The sequence below is a fragment of the Petaurus breviceps genome, unplaced genomic scaffold (assembly GCF_028583685.1).
Source record: "Petaurus breviceps papuanus isolate PSGF00001 unplaced genomic scaffold, PetGlider_PUasm1.0 90731, whole genome shotgun sequence".
Taxonomy (NCBI): Eukaryota; Metazoa; Chordata; class Mammalia; order Diprotodontia; family Petauridae; genus Petaurus; species Petaurus breviceps.
Window position 1 is genome coordinate 461569 of NW_027187325.1, and position 22331 is coordinate 483899.

Consider the following 22331-nt stretch of genomic DNA (forward strand, 5'->3'; position numbering starts at 1 on the left):
CCAGCCTGGAATATTTCTCTGTCGTTGCCCCCTTTACCTCACATGAGGCACCTTCTATTCTCATGATGTCCAGAGTTCCCTGTGTTGGTGACTTTTTCAGTACATTTCATTTTAGTTCAACTCAGCAAACATTTATTAAGCATCTCTCTATGATGTATAAGGCACTGTGCCAGCCCTTGGGGATACAGAAACAAAGACAAAACATTTCCTGCTTTCAAGGACTTTATATTCCCAGGCCTGTCTTTCTTAGGTGATGCCTTATTTTCTAAGTCCATCCCATCGTCATCCCCCTGCCTAGTCAGTTTAGGGGTTAAGCTAGTTTACCCTAAAATACTAATAATAGCTTTATGGCCTTATATGCCATCCCTTCTAGAATTATTTCCATTTTAATAGGATTCTTTTTTTCTTGGTTCATAGAAATCTCTCCGTTGGTAGAGTTTCAAACAGTGGCAGTATGTTGGGGAAAACATTTTGGGGTAGCAGTTAGGATTCGTCATGTCCCTTGGTTTACACAATATATACAGCTCCCTCTCATTTGCTTGTAAAACCAGTCTTGCCTTGTTGTCTCTGGGATTGAGGCTATTTACACTAACCTTACGGCTACTTTTTTAGACCTATCATCATGACCCTCATTTTAAGGAAAGGAGACATGATGGGTTATAAGAAAAAGGCTTAAAGTCTAAGAAATTGAAAGCATGGATACGCAAGAAGTTGTTTTTATATTTTTAAATTCTAGAAAAGAAGAAATTACAAAATCGAAAAGGGATGCATAGATAATAAGATTATAGATATGCAATTTTTGAAAAACCTTTTTTCTTTAAATATGGTGAAATGTAGTATATGTCACTTATTTATTTCATTTCAGGATCTGATTTGAAGTGATTCCTTGAAGTATATAGAAGTGTATATAGATAGTCTGGTATTGATATTCAGACTTTATAAGAACTTTCTGATTGAATGAGATTAATAGAATGTTAAAACTAGAAGGAGCCTCAGAGATCATCTATCAGGGGTTCTTAACTTGAGATCTGTGAATTTAGTTTTTAAGAATATTTTGATAACTTTCAGTATAATTTATTTTCTTTGCAATCCTATGTATTTTATTTTATGTGTTTAGAAACATTATTCTCAAAAGTGTTCCATAGATTTCACCAGACTGCCAAAGGGTACATGACACTAAAAAAAAAAAAAGGTTAAGAATACCTGATCTAGACCAGTCCCTTTTATTTTTACATTTAAAGAAACTGATTCATAACTACTTAATGCCTCACTGGCTTAAGGAACCACTGTTTTAAAATGCTGACCATTTAGAAACCACCCTAACACTAATGAATATAGCTATATAATAACCTGTATAACTGTATTTATTGCTATTGCATATCTTTATCTCTTTGTGTCTATCTCTTTTCTGTTCATTCCTCAACAATTCAGTGAGTCAAAGTCCCCAAAGATGGGGGCGGCCAGGTAGCACAGCAAGTAAGAGCACCGGCCCCAGTGTGGGGATGACCTGGGATCGAATCTGGGCGCAGACACTTAGCACCCACCCAGAAACACCTGGCTGTGTAACCTTGAGCAAGTTACTTAACCCCAATTGCTTTAAAAAAAAATGTCCCCAAAGACACCCTCCCTGAGTTGTTAAATGTAGAGGGTCAGAGATAATAAAAAAAAAAACCCCAAACAAATCAACTAGTCTCATGGTCCTTTTGGGAAGGTGTGGGGACAGAAATAAAAGAATCTATCTGTTCTAAAATATTTATAGCAGCTCTCTTTGTGGTGGCAAAAAACCTGGAAATTGAGGGGATGCACATCAGTTGGGGAATGGCCAAAAAAATTGTGGTATATATTTATGATGGAATATTACTCTGCTAATAAGAAATGATGAGTTTACTGATTTTAGAAAAGCATGGAGAGACCTCTGTGAAATAAAGAAGAGTGAAATGAGCAGAACCAAGAGAACATTGTATACAGTAGCAACAATATTGTTTTAAGAACAGCTTTGAGCAACCAGGTCATCCTATTATAAATACCCAAACTAACCGCAAAGATGAAGGAAAATGCTGTTTGCATCCAGAAAAAGAACTAACGTGTGTGTGTGTGTGTGTGTGTGTGTGTACTTACAGACAGATTTGTGTCTAATGGTAGCCATCTCAAAGTTTGTGGTGGGAGTGGGAAAGTTACATGATAATTTTGTTGTATATTTGAAAAGAATAACAAGTTGTACATAATAAATCTATAATTTCAGGTGAAATCCTATTCTATCCCACTTTGTTATTGAAATGCTTGTTTTGTTTTTTAAGTTCAGAATAAAGTAAATTTAAAAAAAGAAAATGAAGATGTGATTTGTCAATTTCTAGTGACAAGTCTCCTAAGCGTTTGAAACTTAGCTTAATTATTATAATGTAAGCCTTGGTAATATCATCATTTAAGAAGAAGGCTTTTAAACTCTTGCCTTTTTCCTATCTAGGAGTGGCTACTATTCTTTATGAATGTCGTTTGGGCTGCCTGGAAAACAATGTCCCCCAGCTGACTGTGGAATACATCGAAGCATTGGAGTTGATGTTTAGTATGTTTAAGACCACCATGTATGCAGGAGCTATTCCCAAATGGCTTCGCCCATTTATCCCTAAACCCTGGAAAGAATTCTGCAGATCCTGGGATGGACTCTTCAAATTTAGTAAGAGAAGAATTGAAGGGTCACTTTTTATAAAACTAGAATTGGCCTGACTCTGCTGCCTGTTATACATCTAATTTTCATCCAAGACAGTGAGTTAATTATGGCAGAGACTGACTTGATGTGCAATATATTTATAGTAAATGTTACATGTATTAATAGACCTTTAGCTCAGTTTTAAGAATTAACATGAAACATATGAATAATGTGTCTGAATTTATATATCCAAATGAATATTCATTTGTTCCAACAATATAACCAGTGGATTAGATTTTTTTTTTTTAATTTCTCTTTTGGAGTTGCCATTAGAGGCCATGGCTTATTCTTTTAAATATTCTCAGTGGTGGCAAATACTCATGTTTTGGGGAGGAAAATGATTTTTCAGAAACAGCAGAAAGTCATTTGGAACAAAAACTGTAGATTGGAGTATATGATCAATCTTGGTAATAACATTTTGAGGGACTGACAAAGTGTGACATCCTTCTTCATGGTAGAGAAATGGGGGGCTGTGACTACAAAATATGGCAGAAGATATAGTCAACTTGTTGGTCATTTTTATGTAATTGTTTTTTTGTGTGTGTTATAAAGACTAAAACAAAGTGTTCAGGGAGCTAGGTTATATATTAGGAAATTACTCTTAGTTTAAAAAACAACAGCTAAAGTATATAAAAATGGTATAGAAATGGATATGGAAGTAAAGGATCTCAGTGTTGAATCCCACATTTTGCCCCACAAAAGTTTAACTCATAATGCAATTGAAATACTATACATTTTCTGTGAAAAATAGTAAATGCCATTGCAGTGTTTATAATAAATACAAAAGCAGTGAAATTTAATGAACATTTTTTTATAAGATCAAGTGCAGCTGTAAATTATACTAACTTTTTTTGTGTGTTTCATAAACTATCTCAAGAGGCAATTTGAAAGGAGGTTCCAAATAATACTAAAGAAATGTCAGTCATTTGAGGGGTACTCCTTTGAAGAAATACACCATTTGGATGTATAAATTCTGTTATATTTGTTTTAAATTTTCTCATTCCTCCCAAAGGGATGCCTTTGAAGAAGAACACTATTTAGATGTATAAATTCTGATATATTTGCTTTAAATTTTCTTATTGCTATGTAAACTGTCTTGATTATTAACTGACAGGTTTTTTTTTCCCCTAGCTTGATGTTGGGATGCACACAGTGAATGAAATTGTCAACAATGCATGACTCACCCTATAAATTTTTTCTTCACTTGCATTTTCAGTCCAAGTGATGTTTCAAGTTTTATTTAAATTATTTTAAAGTGGAAGAGATGTTTTAAATATTTTGCTTCACTTTCTGTCCTATTGAATTTATTTTGAACGTATTCAGTATCTTTTGCGGCCTTGTTTACAGATGTGATTCGAAGTGGAGGCAGAAAGAGGCTACCAGTGCTAGATTTTTTTTTTTTTTACCAATTAACCAGAAAGCATTTATTAAGTGCTTACTATGTGCCATGCATTGTGCTGGCTGCTGGGGATAAAAACACAAAAGTGAACCAGTGAGTATGTTACACATATTCACACACACATACATGAAAAATCAATATAGTGTGATTGCAGTGGAGGAGAAAGAGCGCTAGCATCTGGGTAGATAAGGAAAGATCTCAAGTAGAAGGTAGTTTTTGAGCTCAGTCTCAAAGGAAACTAGGGATTCTAAGAGGCAGAGGAGAGCTGGGACTATATTCTAGGCTTGGGGAATCTTCATTGAAAGGTATGGAGATAGAAATGGACTGTTGCTATGTGGTCCAGATTGATTGGACCCTGGAATCTGTGAAGAGGAGTAATGTATAATAAGGCTGAACAGGTAGATTGGGGACAGGTTTTGAAGCACTTCAAGAGCCAGAGTGTATAATAGCTCTTAGAGGGAATAGGGAACCAGTGGAATTTATCAAATAGGAGAGTAAAAGTCAGACCAGCGCTTAGCAAAAATCACCTTGTCAGCCTGTGGGGAAGTGGGATTGGAGTGGGATGAAACTTGAGGCAAATTAGAAAGCTGCTTTGATAGTTCAGGAAAGCAATAATGAAGGCCTGAAGCTACGTAGGTTAAGGACTCTGTGGAATGTATAAGTGGAGAGAGATAGGACAGAGGTGACATGTATTATAGAGGTAGAAACTGTAAAATTTGCCAAGAGATTTTATATATGGGGTGAGGGAAAGTGAAGAAACCCAGATAATAACAAGGTTAGGAACCTGGAATTCTGGAAGGATAGATACTTGACAGTAATAGAGAAGTTGGAAAGAAGGGAGGGGTTTGAAGGAAAGATGCGTTCTATTTTCAACATGTTGAGCCTGAAATGCCCATGAGGAAGTACTTCAGCATGTCTGACAGGTGGCTAAGGCGACGAAAGAGTGCAGTCAGGAAAGAGGACTGAATTTAGGAAAGGAAGATGCCTTTTGTTGATATCAGAATTTTTCATAGGAGAAAATATGGGCGATGGGTTTTCTGAGGAGGTTTTGGCCTAATCCAAACCCGAGTAGCCAAGCTTTGCCATTGGTGAGAATGTTAGGGCCATGGAGAAGCTGACCCAGAAGTACTGGCTTTCTGTGTGCTATGGACAGGTGTATTATGGCAGGGCAAGGGGGAGAGGTGCCGTATTTCCTAGTTCTGTTTTTAAAAAGCTTGACAAGATAGCAGAATGGAATCCATTAGTGACTTTTTCAAACTCTGAAAACCACCTGTGTTCTAGAATGATTGTGCCTGATTCAGATAGGTGAAGCAATCACTGTAACTGTATAGGTGGACATTTTAAAAATATGATGCTGGTTTTGCATACCAGAAGACGTTATTGCACTCCTGTCACTTTATAAGGGCATATGTACATTTTCATCTAGGGTACACTTTTTTTTTAATGGATTATGTTATTTCTTCACTATAGGGAACTCCTATTATAGAACTTTCTCTGCTAATACAATCCAGCACTTGCTATGTAACTTGTAATTCAGAGGATTGCCCAAAGCAGTGAGAGGTTAAATGACTCTCAAGGAAACAGCAGTCAATCTGTGTCAGAGCAAGACTTGAACCCAGGTCTTCCTAACTCCATGGCTAGTGCGCTGTCTTCTCTAGCAAAGGTTCTTAATTGTTTTGTGTCATGGACCCCTTTGGGAATATGGTGAAGCCTTCTCAGAATAGTATTTTGAGTGCATAAAATAAAATACATGGTGTTACAAAAGAATCCAGTTATATTGAAATATAATTATCAGTATTATAAAGAAAAGTTCTCAGATCCCAAGTTAAGAGCCACTGCACCACATTGCCGTTCCACTTATATGTCCTACATAGTAAATATGCCTGACAAACAAAAGTGGGCTTTCCATATAAGGTCAAGCCATTGCCTTTTAGTTATATTTGTGAAACTGCTTTATCCTGAATATAGGTCGTTCCTGTTTAGAGAAATAATTAAAATGTGAGTGGTATGCCTATGCCCACATGTTCATCTTTTACACGTAAAAGTGATCACTTGAATGTAGGTTCTGTTCCAGGTATAATATTAGTGGAATAGGAAGATCTTCCCCGTCCATTAATAGGCCTATGTGACCACATGGGTCTCCTTTTCCCTTGGAACAAGAGTCGTGTTCCCAGGCCTAAAGGTATACAGATATTTCAGTCACAGCTGTGATCTGTTCTGAGTCACTTAGAGCCCATTGGGGGAGGAACTTGCTTAGGGGGAGGCTTACTTGTAGGAAGGCTTTCCCACCTTTTGGTACTAAGCTAATTAGGAACTGAGTCACAAGGGTTGTGATGTCATCTGGCTCTGAGCCTATCAGTTAAAAACTATATATACTGGGAGGTTGGTATTTTACTTTGGCAGTTCGCTTATTAAAAGGACCTTTTGATTCCCAGGACGGGACTCTGAGTAACTGTTTGTCAAGGGAACACCACCTCCCCCACTACTTAGAGGTTTGTGTTCTCCTGGTCTGGTAGTGTATGGAAGTGGTTGTATTACTTAGTTCAGACAGTAGGAGCCCTTGATGTGGAATCTCTGTGCTAATTTCTCTGCTTGTATTTTCTACTTATCTGTAATTACAGTAAAATCATTGACCCCTTTAAAAGTTGTCTTTACTTTAGCAAAGCAGATCAAAGAACCTTTGCTAGCAAGCCATCCTGTGGGCTAGAGTGTGCTAGGGTGCTCACTATTATACCAGCGTCCAAAATTGTGTTATTCTTAGAGTAATGAGCTCCGAATGGAGTTGTTTCTGCGATTGTCAGGACTAAAGTAGAATGACCTCTAAACTATAGAGTGTATTCAACTAAGCCTTTTTTAAAAAGAAGTGTATTGTCAAACAGGCCAGATTCACGTTGACAATAAGTTGAAGGACATTCAGTCCCAACTGGATAGAGGAGAAAGCATAAAAGGAGGACTCCTTACTCACCTCTTAATTAGCAAAGAGCTCACATTAGAAGAGATCTATGCCAACATGACTGAAATGCTCCTGGCCGGAGTTGACACAGTAAGTTTTTCAATTTTGTTTTGTTTTCTTAAGAGATAAAGCCAATTTTAATGTGATAAACCTCTGCAGCCCTATGAAACCCCAATTTTGAATTTTAAAGTAATTATTCTAATTATTCAACTTTAAGGACATTACATAGTTTAATGCCAACTGAATTTTTGCTTTCATTTAACCAGATTTTTGAATTGGCAAAGATTTCCAAAAGAAAACTATATATGTAATATATATATACATGCATATATATTTTACAAATTATAAAGCGAAGATAACACAAAGGCATTGTTAAAGATTTTGTATAGCATTTTGTAAGGTCCTTTTTAATTGATTTCTAAGCCTTTTGCTTATGTAGTATAATGCTGGGAGTGTAGAGAAGATGCAGGTGCTGAGAACTTGAGAGGGTATAATTTCAACATAAAAAAGCTCTGTTGTATAATCGTATTTTCTCCTCCCCTATGGAGAAGACTAAGGAATGAGCTCTGGTGGTGATGAGTAGCTTGAAGCTATTTCAATATTAGGAAAATGAGATGTGTCATTTGGAAAAATTCCAGATATTTTGCAAGTAATTTTCCATGCCTATGTGGAACTGCTTTTTTTTTAATAATGCTAATTAAGAAAATATAGAATAGGGCAATATAGAAGCAATTATGACACTCTTGGTCTTGGGCAGAAAATAAGAACAGAATAGTTTGCTTAGGGGTGGCTAGGTGGTGCAGTGAATAGAGCACCCACCCTGGAGTCAGGAGAACCTAAGTTCAAATCCAGCCTCAGACACTTAACACTTACTAGCCATGTGACCTTGGGCAAGTCACTTAACCCCAACTGCCCCTCCAAAAAGCAAAAAAAAAAAAAAGAATAGTTTGCTTAATTGGTTTTCATGAATCTGGCAGGAAAGATATGTTTTGTTTATACAATGAAATAATACCTTTTGTTATCATTGTATCTCGGTTATATAATATATATACATATGTGTATGTATTTATATAGATATCTGTATATCTATAATCTATATGAAATTTTAAATGGCTAGCATATGTTTGTTTTTGTTTCTTAAGATCTGAAAGGTAAGAGGCAAAGCCTGCCAAACTTGGGGTAGAGGGTAAAGAGAACAGGAAACTCTTGGATTGGGAATAAGTTGGGAAAAGTTTCTGGCAGGAAACTATAGAAGTTTAGACACAGTAGGATATTGCTCAAGGCTCCTAAATAGAGAGAAACAGGTTTTCTGAAAAATGGAAAACAATGCTTCCGGTGTTAGAAAACAGAGATCATTTTACTAAAGTCTATTGTATTGTACTGAAAGTAAACCAAGAATTTCTAAGTACCTATGGTGTATGAGTTAACTATGTTAGGCTATGGGAAGGCAAAGACAAAAATGGAAAAACTGTCTTTGCCTTGAAAGAGCTTACATTCTATGAAAGGATGCCAGCAGAAGAGGATTTCATTTTAATTACGTATTTATTTTTAGATCTATATGCCATAGTTTATTCACGCATTTATTTTAGGTAATATTCAGCTTACAAAACATCTTAAACAGTTATTTTTCTGACACCATAAAGGATCTTTTATCATTATTGCCAGTATTTAAGAAATGACAACTAAAAAAAAAAAATGACAACTGACAAACATGTACTTTCCTCCTGCCACCCAGTGGCAGCTACAAATATTACAGGGAGAAGAATGGAGAAGAAGGGGAAAACTTACCAGAGTTAGGACCCCCAGTTTGGGTTTATCATTTGCCCAACTGTGACAGCCTTAATAATTCACTTTCATATTGCCATTTTTTACACAGAAATTTCTTATGTTCTTTTCATGGAAATTTACTTAGCTTTAAAAATTCCCTATGTTTCAGAGTTCTGTGGGTTTATTTGTTTTTATCAAGATGCACACTCCCTCTGCAGATGCCGGTCACAGCCTCTTTAAGACTTCCTTTGAGATGATAAATCCCTTCCCTTAGAGCCAGTCAGATAATGAAGCTCAGAACTTAGCTATGCTGGAACTGAGCCTTTTTTAAAAAGTCCTCTAAAAACCCTGAAATACCTAAAACAAATCCTGTTTCAGGAAAACAATATATAGGCTATATAACTCAAATTTTAGATGTTGGAGAAGCATTTTTATTGTGGACCATCTTCACTGTGATACATTTAGAAAGAGGGATATTTGTTTTTGGCAGAGTAAGAGAGTATTGTGGGGAAATAGAATGTGATGTAGCCTAACTCCATTTGACCTAGATGCTTAGCATAGCTCAATTGCTTTATGCCTATATATGTAGAAAATGGAATGCCTTATCTAGAAATTTCCTGGTTTTTGAAACATTTAATGTTTTTGTAACTCACTTTAACTGTACATACATGTATGTTTTCTGTTTGTTTATTTTTCATTAGACTTCTTTCACTTTGTCCTGGGCTGCTTACCTATTGGCAAAGCATCCTGAAGTTCAGCAATCAGTGTATCACGAGATCATTAAAAACTTGGGGAAAAAACATATTCCAACTGCAGAGGATGTCCCCAGAGTACCGCTGATCAGAGCTTTGCTCAAGGAAACCCTAAGGTAGAAAGTTTTCAAAGTCATGTCGAGAAATATACCTTTAAAGCTTCAATTCCTGGGGCAGCTAGGTGGTGCAATGAACAGAACACTGGCTCTGGAGTCAGGAGAACCTGAGTTCAAATCCAGCCTCAAACACTTAACACAAAAACTAGCCTTGTGACCTTGGGCAAGTCACTTAACCCCAACTGCCCTCCAAAAAGCAAAAAAAAAAGTTTCAATTCCTTTTCCAAGGTGATTATAATGAACAACTTAGAAAGCCAGTTCATTTAAATCTTGCATCTCCTTTTGAGTGCTTTAAATCTTTTATCTATGGACAATAAGATCACCATTCATTATTAAAACTACTGTATTATTCAGTAGGGAAAAAATTCATGGCAAAAAAGTACATTACTTAAGACACATGAAAGGCAGTTTTTTTATGCCTGACTTGTTGCTTTAATTTGCATAGTATTCGAATTACCTATCTATGGTATTGTATAGCACTGTATACTATCTTTGCAGTAGTTAAAACTATTCTGTATTTTATATCTCTCCAGGTTATTTCCAGTTTTACCAGGAAATGGTAGAGTAACCCAAGAAGATTTGATTATTGGAGGGTATCTAATTCCAAAAGGAGTGAGTCTGGCATGCAGTTAGGGGAGGTGGTTGGGATTGTAATCTTTTTTCTGTATTTACTTAGGTAAAACTTTATAACATTCCCCCTTTTTGCAGATATTTTGCTGTAAAAAGGGAACTGATTGAACTGTGAGGTAAAACATATAATGATAATGTTTTGTCAAAAAGGAACCCTGTTATTGCTGAAGCCAAGAGTATAATTTCCCCAGTGTTCTACTAGGCAGATCCAATATCCCTCAGAGCATTGCCTCAGAAAAAAAAAAAAAAAAAGCAAAAACCCAGAAGTAGTTAAAGAGCTAAGAACAGTGCTTGACACATTCCGTACTCCTTTTTTACCCTTCCCTTCTGGATTTTTTGTTATTTCAGGTTTAAATCTTTTTAAAACAATGGCGAATATTTAATGATTTGTGTATAAGATATTGGGAAGGATAGGGAACTTGGGATACAAAAAAAGATAAGGAGTGGATCCATTCCTAATTAGAGAATTCATGAACTTTGAAAGATACATAAACATACGAAAAGTTTTTATAAAACATGGGAGCTAGAACCTAGAAATCATCTAGTCCAGAAGAACATTGATTCCCAAAGAAGTGAAATAAATTTCCTAAGCAGGGGTGGGGAACCTACGGCCTTGAGGTCACATGTGGCCCTCAGAGCCCTTAAGTGTGGCCCTTTGATGGAATCCAAGCTTCAGAAGTTTCTATTGAAGAGCCACACTTGAGGATCTAGAGGGTCTCCTGTGGCCTTGAGGCTGCAGGTTCCCCACTGTTACCTAGGGTCACATAGGGAGGCAGTAACCGAACTAGGCTTTGAACCTAGCTCCTTGAACTCTAAATCCAACACGATTTTTATACTACATTGCTTAAAAGAGAGGTCACTTCAGGTTCATTGCTCAGAAAAAAACTTACAAATAGATGAATAAATGCTTATTGAAATGAATTAATGTAAAGTAAATTATAGTCTCTGCTTGAATACTTTCAGTGTCAGGTAACTCACTACTTTGTGAAGACCTACCTATTTAAATAGGGAGATGATAAATAGAACATTATTAAGCACTTAGTGTGCTAAGGATTGAGGATACAGACACAAGGAAGGAAACAGTCCCGTCTACAAGAAGTTAGCATTCTGCTGGAGGAAAACAACAATGAAGAGGAGGTAAAAAGGGGCAAGGTACTATGGCAGGTGGCAGCGTAGTGTAGGGATGATGATGTGCAGGCTTGGTTCTGGGCGCGATGAGGCACACACAAAGCTCCTCTATCAGAATCTGTCGACCCCAGGGCGGAGTTCAAGGTTCCTGTAGGAGGGGGATAAAGAGTGACGGCTGCAGTGTAGGGAGTTGGCTAGAAAGGACAGAGCTCATTATTCTGACGTTCTTCCTTCTTTTAATCCAAAACTTTGTTTCCCCTTGATTTCTAGTTATTGGACCTAGTTCTGTCCACTGGAAACCCACACAAGAGAAGCCTGGTTCTTTCTCCATGTGTCAGCCCTTTAGACAGTCCTTCAAACATTCCACATTTAACACGGCTAGGCTCAAACAAAGTGCTTCAGAGGTTGTGAGCGTTTCAGAGTAATCTCTCCTTGTGAACACTATCCTTCTTTTAATAGAGCCCAAGACAACATTAGTCTTTTTGTCAGCCATGTAACACTTGACTCTGTTGAGTTTGCAGTCAAGATCTGTGCCTTCACTCCGCCTCAGAAATACCATCTCACCCTTGATGTGTGCTGTGCTCATAAATGTTCTGCCTCTAGGACTCAGAATTCTGAAGTTCTCTCCTGCCTCGCTTTTCCTGGTCCCGTTTTTCATCCTCATTATGACCCCTAGTCACTCCACCTCTAAGGCTTTCCCAGTCACCTGTGTTTTGGTTTCACTTTTCTCCCTTCATAATATGGAGTTAATCAGTTCAACTTTAACCTGTACGCTCAAATCTCTTTGTCCTACCTCTACTCCTGTCTTCCCAGATCCCAACCCTGGGTTATTCCCACCATCTGCCTTTGCAATTCCTTTTCCTTGTTGCTGAATGCCTCTGTAGAAAGCTGTTACAACCATGCTAACTGAGTATGCTGCATATTGATGTTATCTAATCTGAATCCGGCCATCTCCACTACACAGTAATCCTTTTATTCTTCTCTGAATTACTTTTTTCACACTTTCCACAGCTTGTATCAGACCTTCTCTGGGCTCCTCAAGTCACCTACTTTTTCCCTCTCATCAGATAACTCCTCATACTTTACCAAAAAATGGTCATCTGCTATAAGCCCTTTCTTCTCCCTAATCCTTTACCTTAAATTTCCTCTGCAATATCCTCCCCATTTTGTCTTCCTTTCCTCCAGTCAGAGGAAAAGGTGGCCCTTTTTCTATTATGAGGTCTACCCCTTTCTTTGTACTTTTGATACCATTCCCTCTCAAACCTCTGCAAAACAGAAATTACACACCAAAGATAAATTTCAACTGTATCGATGATTTAGGACACCTAGAATCCAAGAAGTGCTGTGGAGATCCCATTTTCACACTACAGAGGTCTGTTCAGGCCAGACCAGATAGCCAGAGCACATCTACAGTGCTACAGACTATGGCTGGGCTGGAAAGAACACTCAATAATACCACATCCCACTCCCTCCTCTTCTCAGAGTCTCAGAGACCCAAACTACAAAAATCAGGCCCATAGCACTAGCATGAAAGCTTTCTGAACTGCTGGTTTAAGGCCAGAGAACTGAGGAATAAAAGGAACAGGGCAGGCCTCTTGGGCAAGACACGGTGTATTATGGGGGCTGTGTAGCAGCACCCTACTAAACCTGAGGGAAGTAAGTACTCAGCATCCAGTTGGGGTCAGTTCTGTGAATTGGTGAATTGCCCCGTGTGGGAGGAGCCTGGGACACTTTGAGATGTTTCTCAAGATGGATGTTCAAAAATAAAATGACATTTGAAGCATTTTTAGAGTTTTAAAAGGCTTTCTTTTTTTTCCCTATTAAAAAATGAAACTTTATTAATATCTTTTTTTACATCACCATTATTTCCTTTAGTACCCTTACTCTCCCCTTCCAAAGAGCCATCTCATATAATATATAGTATTTTCAAGACAAAATAAAAGGAAAAAGAGAAGTAAATCAGCATAACTGATCAAACAGCGTCTCTAGCATTCTCCAGAGATAACACACAAAAAAATCTGAAAATATGTGTAGTGGGGGCGGCTAGGTGGCACAGTGAATAGAATACCAGCCCTGGAGTCAGGAGGACCTGAGTTCAAATGTGGCCTCAGACACTTAACACAAAAACTAGCTGTGTGACCTTGGGCAAGTCACTTAACCCCAATTGCCCTCCAAAAAGCAAAAAAAAAAAAATATGTGTAGTGTATAGCACTTCTGGATCTCCCATCACTGCAAAGGGATGAGATTGGGCTATCTTTTCATATCTCTTCTTTGAACCATGTTTGTTTTTTATAATGCTATAACATTGACTTTTTTGTGGTTCTGTTCATTTACCTTGTTGTAGTCATTGTAAATATTGTTTTTTGGCTCTACTTATTTCACTCTGTATCACTTCATGTAGATCTTTCCATGAATCTCTGTATTTATCACATTCATCATTTCTTACAGTATTCCATTATGTTCATGTAGCACAGTTTGTTTCTCTATTCCCCAACGGATGGACATCTACTTGTTACCTACCAATACTTTGCTATCATAAGAAATGCTGCCATAAACACCCTGGTGTAGATTGGAACTTTCTGCTCGTTGGTGGCCTCCTTGGAGGAAGCCTGTAGTGAAATCTCTGGGTCAGAAGTTATGAACACTTCAGTCACTTTATCTGCATGATCCCAGATTGTTCCCCAAAATGTCTGTGCTGATTTGGAGTTCCAGCTGTTTTTCCACAACCCCTATAACAGTGACTATTCTCATCTTTTGTCATCCTTGCCAGTTTATAGGATGGGAAGTCAAACATTGGGGTTGTTTAGCTTTACATTTATCTTATTAGTGATTTGGAGCATTTTTTCATATGGTTGTTAATAGTCTGTAAGTCTTCTTTTGAGAACTGTTCATATCCTTTGACCAGTAATCTATTGGGGAATGAGTTTTGGTCTCTATATATTCTACATCTTTTTCCTTTTCACCAATCACTTAGATTACTCATCATCACATAGATTCAGCTCTGAGTTCTCAAGGTGTGTTATGGGCCCAGTGAGAGGCCTGGCATCTGTCAGGAGGATTATATTAGCTGAGTTAGGAGAGTCTCACTATGAGATTAGACACAAGGTGATGAATACTTTTCAGTCATAGCAATTCATGAAACCACCTACCAAGGCATTAAAGAACTGAATGGAGAAGAAAATGCAGCAACTTGAATGGATGAAGAAAAAAATCTGCATTGATGAATTTACAAAGAACTATTTCATTGATATCTTCTATCTTTATATCAGTTATTTGTGGAAAGGAACACACAGTTATTTATGGGGAGGGAATTCTCCCCCTTCAGACTAATTCCTCCTTTGTGACAAAGCAAAACAATTAAGCAAAAACATCTGATATATAGTGACCAAATCCAACAGCATATGCCTGAGTAGCGCCCCCACTTCTCTGCCCTGAGGATCAATGCAGGCTTCTTGATCAGGCCTCCAGCACCTTCATTGTTTTTTTTTTTTTCAGTTACTTTAAAGGCTGTCTTCCTTTTAGAGATATTTTTATTTACATTTTTGTAATCATTACATATTTTGTTCTTTCGGTTCTGCTTATTTCAGCCTGCATCAGTTCATACAAATGAAAGGCATCACTTCAGTTTCCTCAGCCATGAAACAGGGAATAATAATAGCCCTTCCCTCCCCGGGCTGTTGTGAGAATCAAATGAGATCACTTTTGTAGTCCTTAGTATAGTGCTGGGCATGTGGTAGGTGCTTTGTGTTGTTCTCCTGTTTCTCTTTTAACGTTGTTTTCTTTTTTATTTCCAACCTGAATAACATTCTTCACGATATAAAAAATAGAAATGAAAAAGAAGTTAAATAATTGTGCTTTCTCTGTCTTCCATCCAGCCACCTCTAGCAATGTTCCTATCCATCATTTCTTCCTTATGTTCAACATAACATTAAAAGCCAAAGTTCTTTGTTCCTAGTATATTTGTTGCAAGTCTTAACTCAGGGATTTTTGACTTCCTAATATAACTTTTAGAGGCCTTTTATGTTCTTACTTGGTTACAGTTATTTTGAATGGAATTTCTCTTTCTAGTTCTTCTTGGTGGGTTTTGTTAGTAACATACAGGATGTCGATTTATGTGGTTTTATTTTTTATCATGCAACTTTGCTCATTTTATTGCTTTACTTTTTTTTAGATAACTCTTTAAGCTTTTTTTCAATAGATCCCATATTTTTTGGTAATGTTTTTACACCCCATTATATGCACCAAGTATCATAGTACCTAAATACTCAAAGGAAAAGTAAATTGGAGAAATAGATAGTCAAACTATAATAGTAGGGGCCCTCATTGTACCTTTGGACCTAGATAAATCTAACCAAAAGATAAAAAAAAATAAGGATTTGAATAGAACTTCAGAAAAATTAAAGATGATAGATCTTTGGCAGTTACTAAATAGGAATAGAAAAGGATTTACCTAGTGCTAATCTGTGGACAGCACCTTTTGTGACTGATAGGTACACAATGTGATCAATTTATTTCCCTTTGAAATGTTCATTGAGAGTGGCCCTATGCTTCATTACCTTGTGTAGTATGATACAGAATTATCAGCTTTTTGTACATAACACTTTTACAAAAATTGACCACATAATGGGGCATAAAAGTATCACCTAAAATATAGGAAAGCAGAAATACTAAATACATTATTTAGTATTTTCGTTTTTTATTTTTTAGTAGTTTTTAGTATTTAGTAGTTTCAGTGCAGTAAAAGTGATATTCAATAAAGGGTCCTTAAAGAAAAAATTAAAAAGTGAGTGGAGACAATATAACATAATCCCTAATTATGAAAAAGCAAATTATAGAAAAAAATCAAAATTTTCATCAAGAAAATTTATTTATAGATGCAGAAAAAGATTTTTGACAAAATCCAACAACTGTTTTTGTTTAAAACTTTAGAAAGCATAAAAATAAGTAGATCTTTCCATGAAATAGTCAATAATATTTATCTAAAAATAAGGGTATACCTTATATGTAACGAAGAAAAGTTACAGGCCTTTCCAGAAAGGTCAGAGGCAAAGCAAGGATGCCCATTATAAGCACTGTTATTTAAGGTAATCCTAGGGATGCAAGCCATAGTAATAAAGTGAAAAAGAAATTGGGAGAATAAGCATAGGCAGAGAAGAAATAAAATGATTAGGAATTTTTTTTTCCAGTGATGCTTTATTGAGAAAATCTCAAAGAGTTATCCAAAAAAATAATTGAAGCAATAAATTCAGCAAAGTTGCAGGATAAAAAAATCCACATAAATCATCAACATTGTATATATTACCTACAAAATGCAACAAGAAGAGCTAGAAAGAGAAATTCCATTCATAATAATTGTAGAAGCTATAAAGTATTTGAGAATATATCTATAGATATGCCAGAAATTATGTGAATCCAAGTATAAAGTCCTCTTTGGCAAAGATGACAAAAGTGGAAAATGACAAATGTTTGGAGAGGCTGTCAAAAAATAGGCACATTGATACACTGGTGTGAATTGGTCCAGATATTCTGGAAAACAGTTTGGAACGCCACCCCAAAAGTTACTAAAAGGTACATAGAGTTTGACCTAGCTATACTGCCACTAGGCTTATGCCTCAAGAAGATCAAAGAAAGTAAAAGGAGCTTATGTACAAAACGATAACAACTTTTTTCCTGTAGTAGCCAAAAATTGAAAGCTAAGGGAGTGCCTGCCTATTGGGGAATATATGAAAATATATGTATGTAAATATAATAAAATACGACTGCACCATAAATATGATGAAATGGACCATTTTGAACTGATGCAGAATGAAGTGAACAGAGCAAGAATAATTTATACAATGATAATTGCGTTATCATAAAACAACAACTTTGTAAGACTTTAGAACTCTGGTCAATGCAACGATAAACCATGAGTTCAGAGTACTAAAGATGAAAAATTGTACCCTCCTACTGCCAGAAAACAAATTTAAAGCACAGAATGAGACATACATTTGAAGACATGGATAGTGTGGGAATTTTTTTTTTGTTGTTGGAATATATATGTTTGGAGGTTTTTCTTTTCTTATTTTTCCATCATTCAGTTTGGGGAAAGCAGAGGAGGAGAGATAATAGGTGCTTTTAAAAATTATCAGTTTTTTTTTTAAAGGACACAGATGTGGCCTTGTTTAAGATTATAATGTGATTTTATGCTTCCTTCTGGGAAAGACATCTTTGTAGTGACTGTTTCACTGCATTTTTTCACTTACTCTGCTTTCATGTGCCATATGTTTCTACTGTAAATGTTTTCCTTAGACTCAACTGGCTCTATGTCATTATGCTACATCTTATGAAGAAGAAAATTTCCCAATGGCAAAGGAATTCAAACCTGAGCGCTGGCTGAGAAAAGGAAATATGGATAGAGTAGACAACTTTGGTTCGATTCCCTTTGGTTATGGCCTCCGCAGCTGTATAGGAAGGAGAATTGCAGAACTAGAAATTCACCTTGTAATGATACAGGTAAGAGATGCATAGTCCAAGACTTTGTAATTTGGTCCCTTTCACTCTGCTGAATTGGATTATGTTAAAAACACACACACACACACACACACACACCATTTTGGGGAGTTAAAAAACATTTTTGAAAACTTGAACAGTATTATTTTAAATCGGAAACTCTTAATCTTTTTGTGTGTGTTATGGACCCCATTGGCAGTATGATGAAGCCTGCAGACCCCTCCTTAGAATAATATAATATGTTAAGGTATATAAAATACAATACAATTATATTGAAATGTAATCATCAAAATATTTGAAAAACAAATTCACAGAATCCAGGTTAAGAAGCCTCACCAAATCATCTTGTACTAAAAAATAAACTCCTGTGTTGTCATTGACGTAAAAGAAAATTTATATATAATCTTCTCATTCCAAAGCTCTTTTCTATATTGAAACATTTTTTGAGGGTTATAGGTGTTTAAGAAGACAATGCATGGATATCACACGCATTATCTTTCACTTGAGCGTGCAAGAGTTTTAAATTAACAATAGTATTTTTCTTTGGGCAGGGAAACAGCAATCATATTTACAAATTCATTTATCAAATGGAGAATACAGTATATGTACTCTAAAATAAGCATATGTTAGCAGAAAGTTTTCATTTATTTCCAATTTGAAATGGGGGTGTTAGATACTGATCTAAAACTCCAAGTGAAAGAGAAAGCTAGAGGTTTTGTGATGAATCCTAGAATTCAAGCCTTTAAATTTTTTTTTTAAGCCTTTAAAATTTTTGCATTTCAGTTGTGACCTGAACTATCCTTGGTCATAAGATCATAGGAACATAGATATAAAGTTGGAAAAGACCTTAGAGTATTTAGACACCTCCCTCCCCCTACATTTTATATGAGGAAACTAAGACCCAGAGAGGTCAAGTAACTTGCCCAAGCTCACACAGGTAAGAAAGGAAAGCTGAGATTCAAGATCATCTCCTCCCGGTTCTTTATGTTTCACCACATTGCTTTAGGGCCGGTGCTTAGCACAGTACCTGGCAGAGTAGGTACTTAATAAGTATTTATTGACTTAGTGACTATTCATTGAATCTGTTAGGCTACAGGATCCGTTCAGGAATGAACACTTTATTTTTGAATGAGTAGATCCTCACTGATCTAGTATTTCTCCTGGAGATATACTTAATTTTCTTCAAAATTATCATCATTACTTTGGCTCCCTGGAATCGACAACAATGGTATCAGTATTAATCCCGTAGGAAATTGCATTTTTTTATGTTAAAGAGTTAGAATGCTTATTATCTCTTTTTCTCTTTTTAGTTGCTTCAACATTTTGAGATCAAATCTTCTCCTCTAACTAAAACAGTTCGTGCAAAAACCCATGGACTTCTGACACCTGGAGAGTCCATCAATGTACGATTTGTTACCCGAAAATGAGACTTGCTTTTTTGAGGATGGCTTTAGCAGATCCAGCATGGAAACTGGCTTATGTCTCCCTGATGTAGGCCGGGGCTCTTTTGTGCCACTGATCACTTGTGGAGAATAAGTAAAAGGATCATTTTCAGAGACTGCTTGATTATAAGAAAGACTTACAACTTTCTATTCTTTGCACAAAAGAGAACTACAAATCTTTATATGGTGTGATGTAAAAGAAAATTTATATTTTACCTTTTCATTTCAGAAACTCTTTTCTTTGTTGAAACATCTGTTGCTGGCAATAAGGTGTTTAAGAACCAGTGGCACTGAATTTGGATGTCACCTATATTGTTTTCCCTTTTGGTATGCAAGAGTATTTAATTAACAGTAATATTTGGTCAAAGAAATGTTGGTTGTACTTGTATTTGCACGTTCGTTTCTCAAATGGAAAATACAGAGTATGTAAACTAACATTGACTAAAGACTATAAATTAGCAAGAAATTTCCATTTCTTTTTTTCTAATTTGAAGTGGGGGTGTTGGATGCTAATTTGTAACAATATAAGTTGGAGAAGAAAAAGTTAAATATTACCATTATATCCTCAAGTTCTGGTTTTGATATCTCTAAAATAAATTTATAAAACTGAAAAAAACTAGAATCTTATTCTTCCCAGTTCACAGTTTTTATTGAACTTAGACATAAATCCTTGTTTAAAAAAAAGTATCTGGATAAACAGAAATATTTTTTAAGAAATAGGTAAGCATGGTGAATCCAGAGAAACCTGGGAAAGCTTTTATGAACTGATGCAGAATGAAACAGGAAGAACCAAAAGACTAGTTTACATGAAGAACCACAATAACATAAAGAAAACAATTTTGGAGGAACTTAGAATTCTGATCAGAGTCATGTCTCCAGTCAGTCATGATTCCAGAATACTGATGATGGAACATGCATTCTGTCTTGTAGAAGAGAAGTGATGGACTAGAGGTACAGAATGAGAAATATATTTTTATACATGGTCAATGTATTGAATTTTTTAAAAACATACTTATTTGTTGCAAGGGAGGACTTATGCTTATGAAGAGGGGAGGTTGAGTTAGTAGTTAGTGATAAAGATGCAAACAGAAAAAGTACACAAATAAAATATTAAAACAACTCAGAAAATGACACAAATGGAGAATTTTGCTACTGCTATGTTAAATTAAAAATGCATTTATAAATTTAAAAAAATAGGTAAGCAACATGAATTTTTTTTTAATTGAGTTGTAACTTCTGGCCTGGGTAGTCATGAGAACTAAAAAGTGAATCTCAACCTGTGAAATTGCTTTAAGTTGAGGAAAATATCAATAAAATGTAAGCACAGTGAAACATTGTATTAGCTCTAGCATCTCTGGAACCTTTTCTGTTTACATTATGAGCAGACCAGCTAGTGAAATGAAAATTGAGAATTTAGAACTGGAAATGCCCTTATAGAACAGTCCAAATCTCTGATTTTATTGCTTGGGAAACTGAGGACCAAGAGCAGTTAAAACCAAGTCAATTTTAAATGTAAGGACCTCATTAGAGATGAAACAGGTAGAGGCTGTGTCCCTTCTATCTCCCAGAAGCTTTGAGTCTGCCCTCTAACAGCTGTGGAATACTGTAATACAATAATGTTATGGGAGCTGAAAGAGCCTTAGAGACTAGGTCATCATGTCCCTGTATTTTTCAGATGAAGAGGCTGAGATCCAGAAAAGGGAAGTGTCTCGCCCGGACAGAGCTCAATAGCTCCGGAGCCTGGACTAGAGCCAAATCTCCTGACTCAGTCCAGTGCTCTTACTTGCTGCAGAGTAGAATTTCTTGCCATTTGCAAAGTTTGCATTTTAATTCAGCAACAATTCACAACCCGGGGCAGGAAACAGTAATAGGCCTTGAGGGAAATACAGTTTAAATAACATGATGCCAACTCTGAAGAAGCTTATGGTTTAGTAGGAGAAGACAAAAACCCAGACAATAGTAATACTCAGTATTATATGGAAAGTATTTTGGAGAGTTGTTCAACTGAGTGCTGATTTGCTAAGAGAATCTTAGTTGTAAGCTCTAGGGGAAATCAGGAAAAGTTTCCTGGAGAAAATGATATCGGAGCTGGGTTTTAAAAGATAAATAGGAACACAACAGGTAATGTTAAAAATGTCCCATCAGCCCATCTGCCCTCCTCAGAGCGCGTTCAATAGTTGCCTACTTTGCCTACTCTTCTCTCTGACTTTGCTGCCAATTATCATTGTTCATGTGTATCATGACCCTTCAGGAGAAAAGTCTTAGATATTTATGAATGGGAAACCTGTGGTTATTTCATCTTCTATCAAGCTACCTGTCATGACAATCACAGAGAGACTACTTCTTCATAGTAGGAAGGCTGATTTTTACATGGGGCTCTTTGGTCTGTCATTAATTTCCAACTCCATTCAGTTCAATGTATCTTTTTATATTACTTTTACTCAAAAACTTCCTTCCAACTAACATACTGTGCATCTTTCTGCACATCTTTCTTCATCAAGTTAGACCTCAAAATGATTCATGAATAAAACCATCGTTAACATCCATGTCATACTGTTTTTGCATATGCTGTCGAAACCTAAATCTGACAATTACAAATTAGCTTTAGTGTGAACTCTGTTAAAATGTATATAAATATGAAACTATGTCAGATTAATTGGTCAAGTGTTAGAATGCTTCTTAGAGCCAGACAGGTAAGCAGAGTCCAGAATTCAGAAGTCTAGGCAGCAAATTTTTTTTTTTTTAGGCAGCAAAATTAGGAACCCAGACTAACACTGGAAAAGAAGACAAAATCTGAATAAGAGTCATGGGAATAATCGTGGAACTTCTACCCAACAACTATTCCAACAAAATTACCTAGAACAGGTACAAGACTGAGTCCTGATTGGGAAATCCAGAAAAAAATCAGTCATTTTTTCCAGCTGTCAGCACAGGACATGGGCTAG

The 22331-nt window shown here is 36.3% G+C and overlaps 1 protein-coding gene across 7 annotated transcripts in view; it reads left to right on the plus strand.

Moving 5' to 3' along the window:
- Positions 1–20002, plus strand: part of CYP27C1 (cytochrome P450 family 27 subfamily C member 1) — a 36643-nt gene extending 16641 nt beyond the window's left edge. For 6 of the 7 annotated variants that reach the window (XM_069066861.1, XM_069066862.1, XM_069066860.1 and 3 more), the window contains 6 exons: positions 2465–2674; positions 6986–7149; positions 9528–9694; positions 10228–10306; positions 17744–17947; positions 19255–20002. In XM_069066861.1, the coding sequence (XP_068922962.1) occupies positions 2465–2674; positions 6986–7149; positions 9528–9694; positions 10228–10306; positions 17744–17947; positions 19255–19371 (941 nt within the window). In that variant the 3' untranslated portion in view covers positions 19372–20002. The remainder of the gene's footprint in view (positions 1–2464; positions 2675–6985; positions 7150–9527; positions 9695–10227; positions 10307–17743; positions 17948–19254) is intronic. The other variant, XM_069066863.1, reaches the window with a different exon arrangement.
- Positions 20003–22331: the final 2329 nt, after the last annotated feature.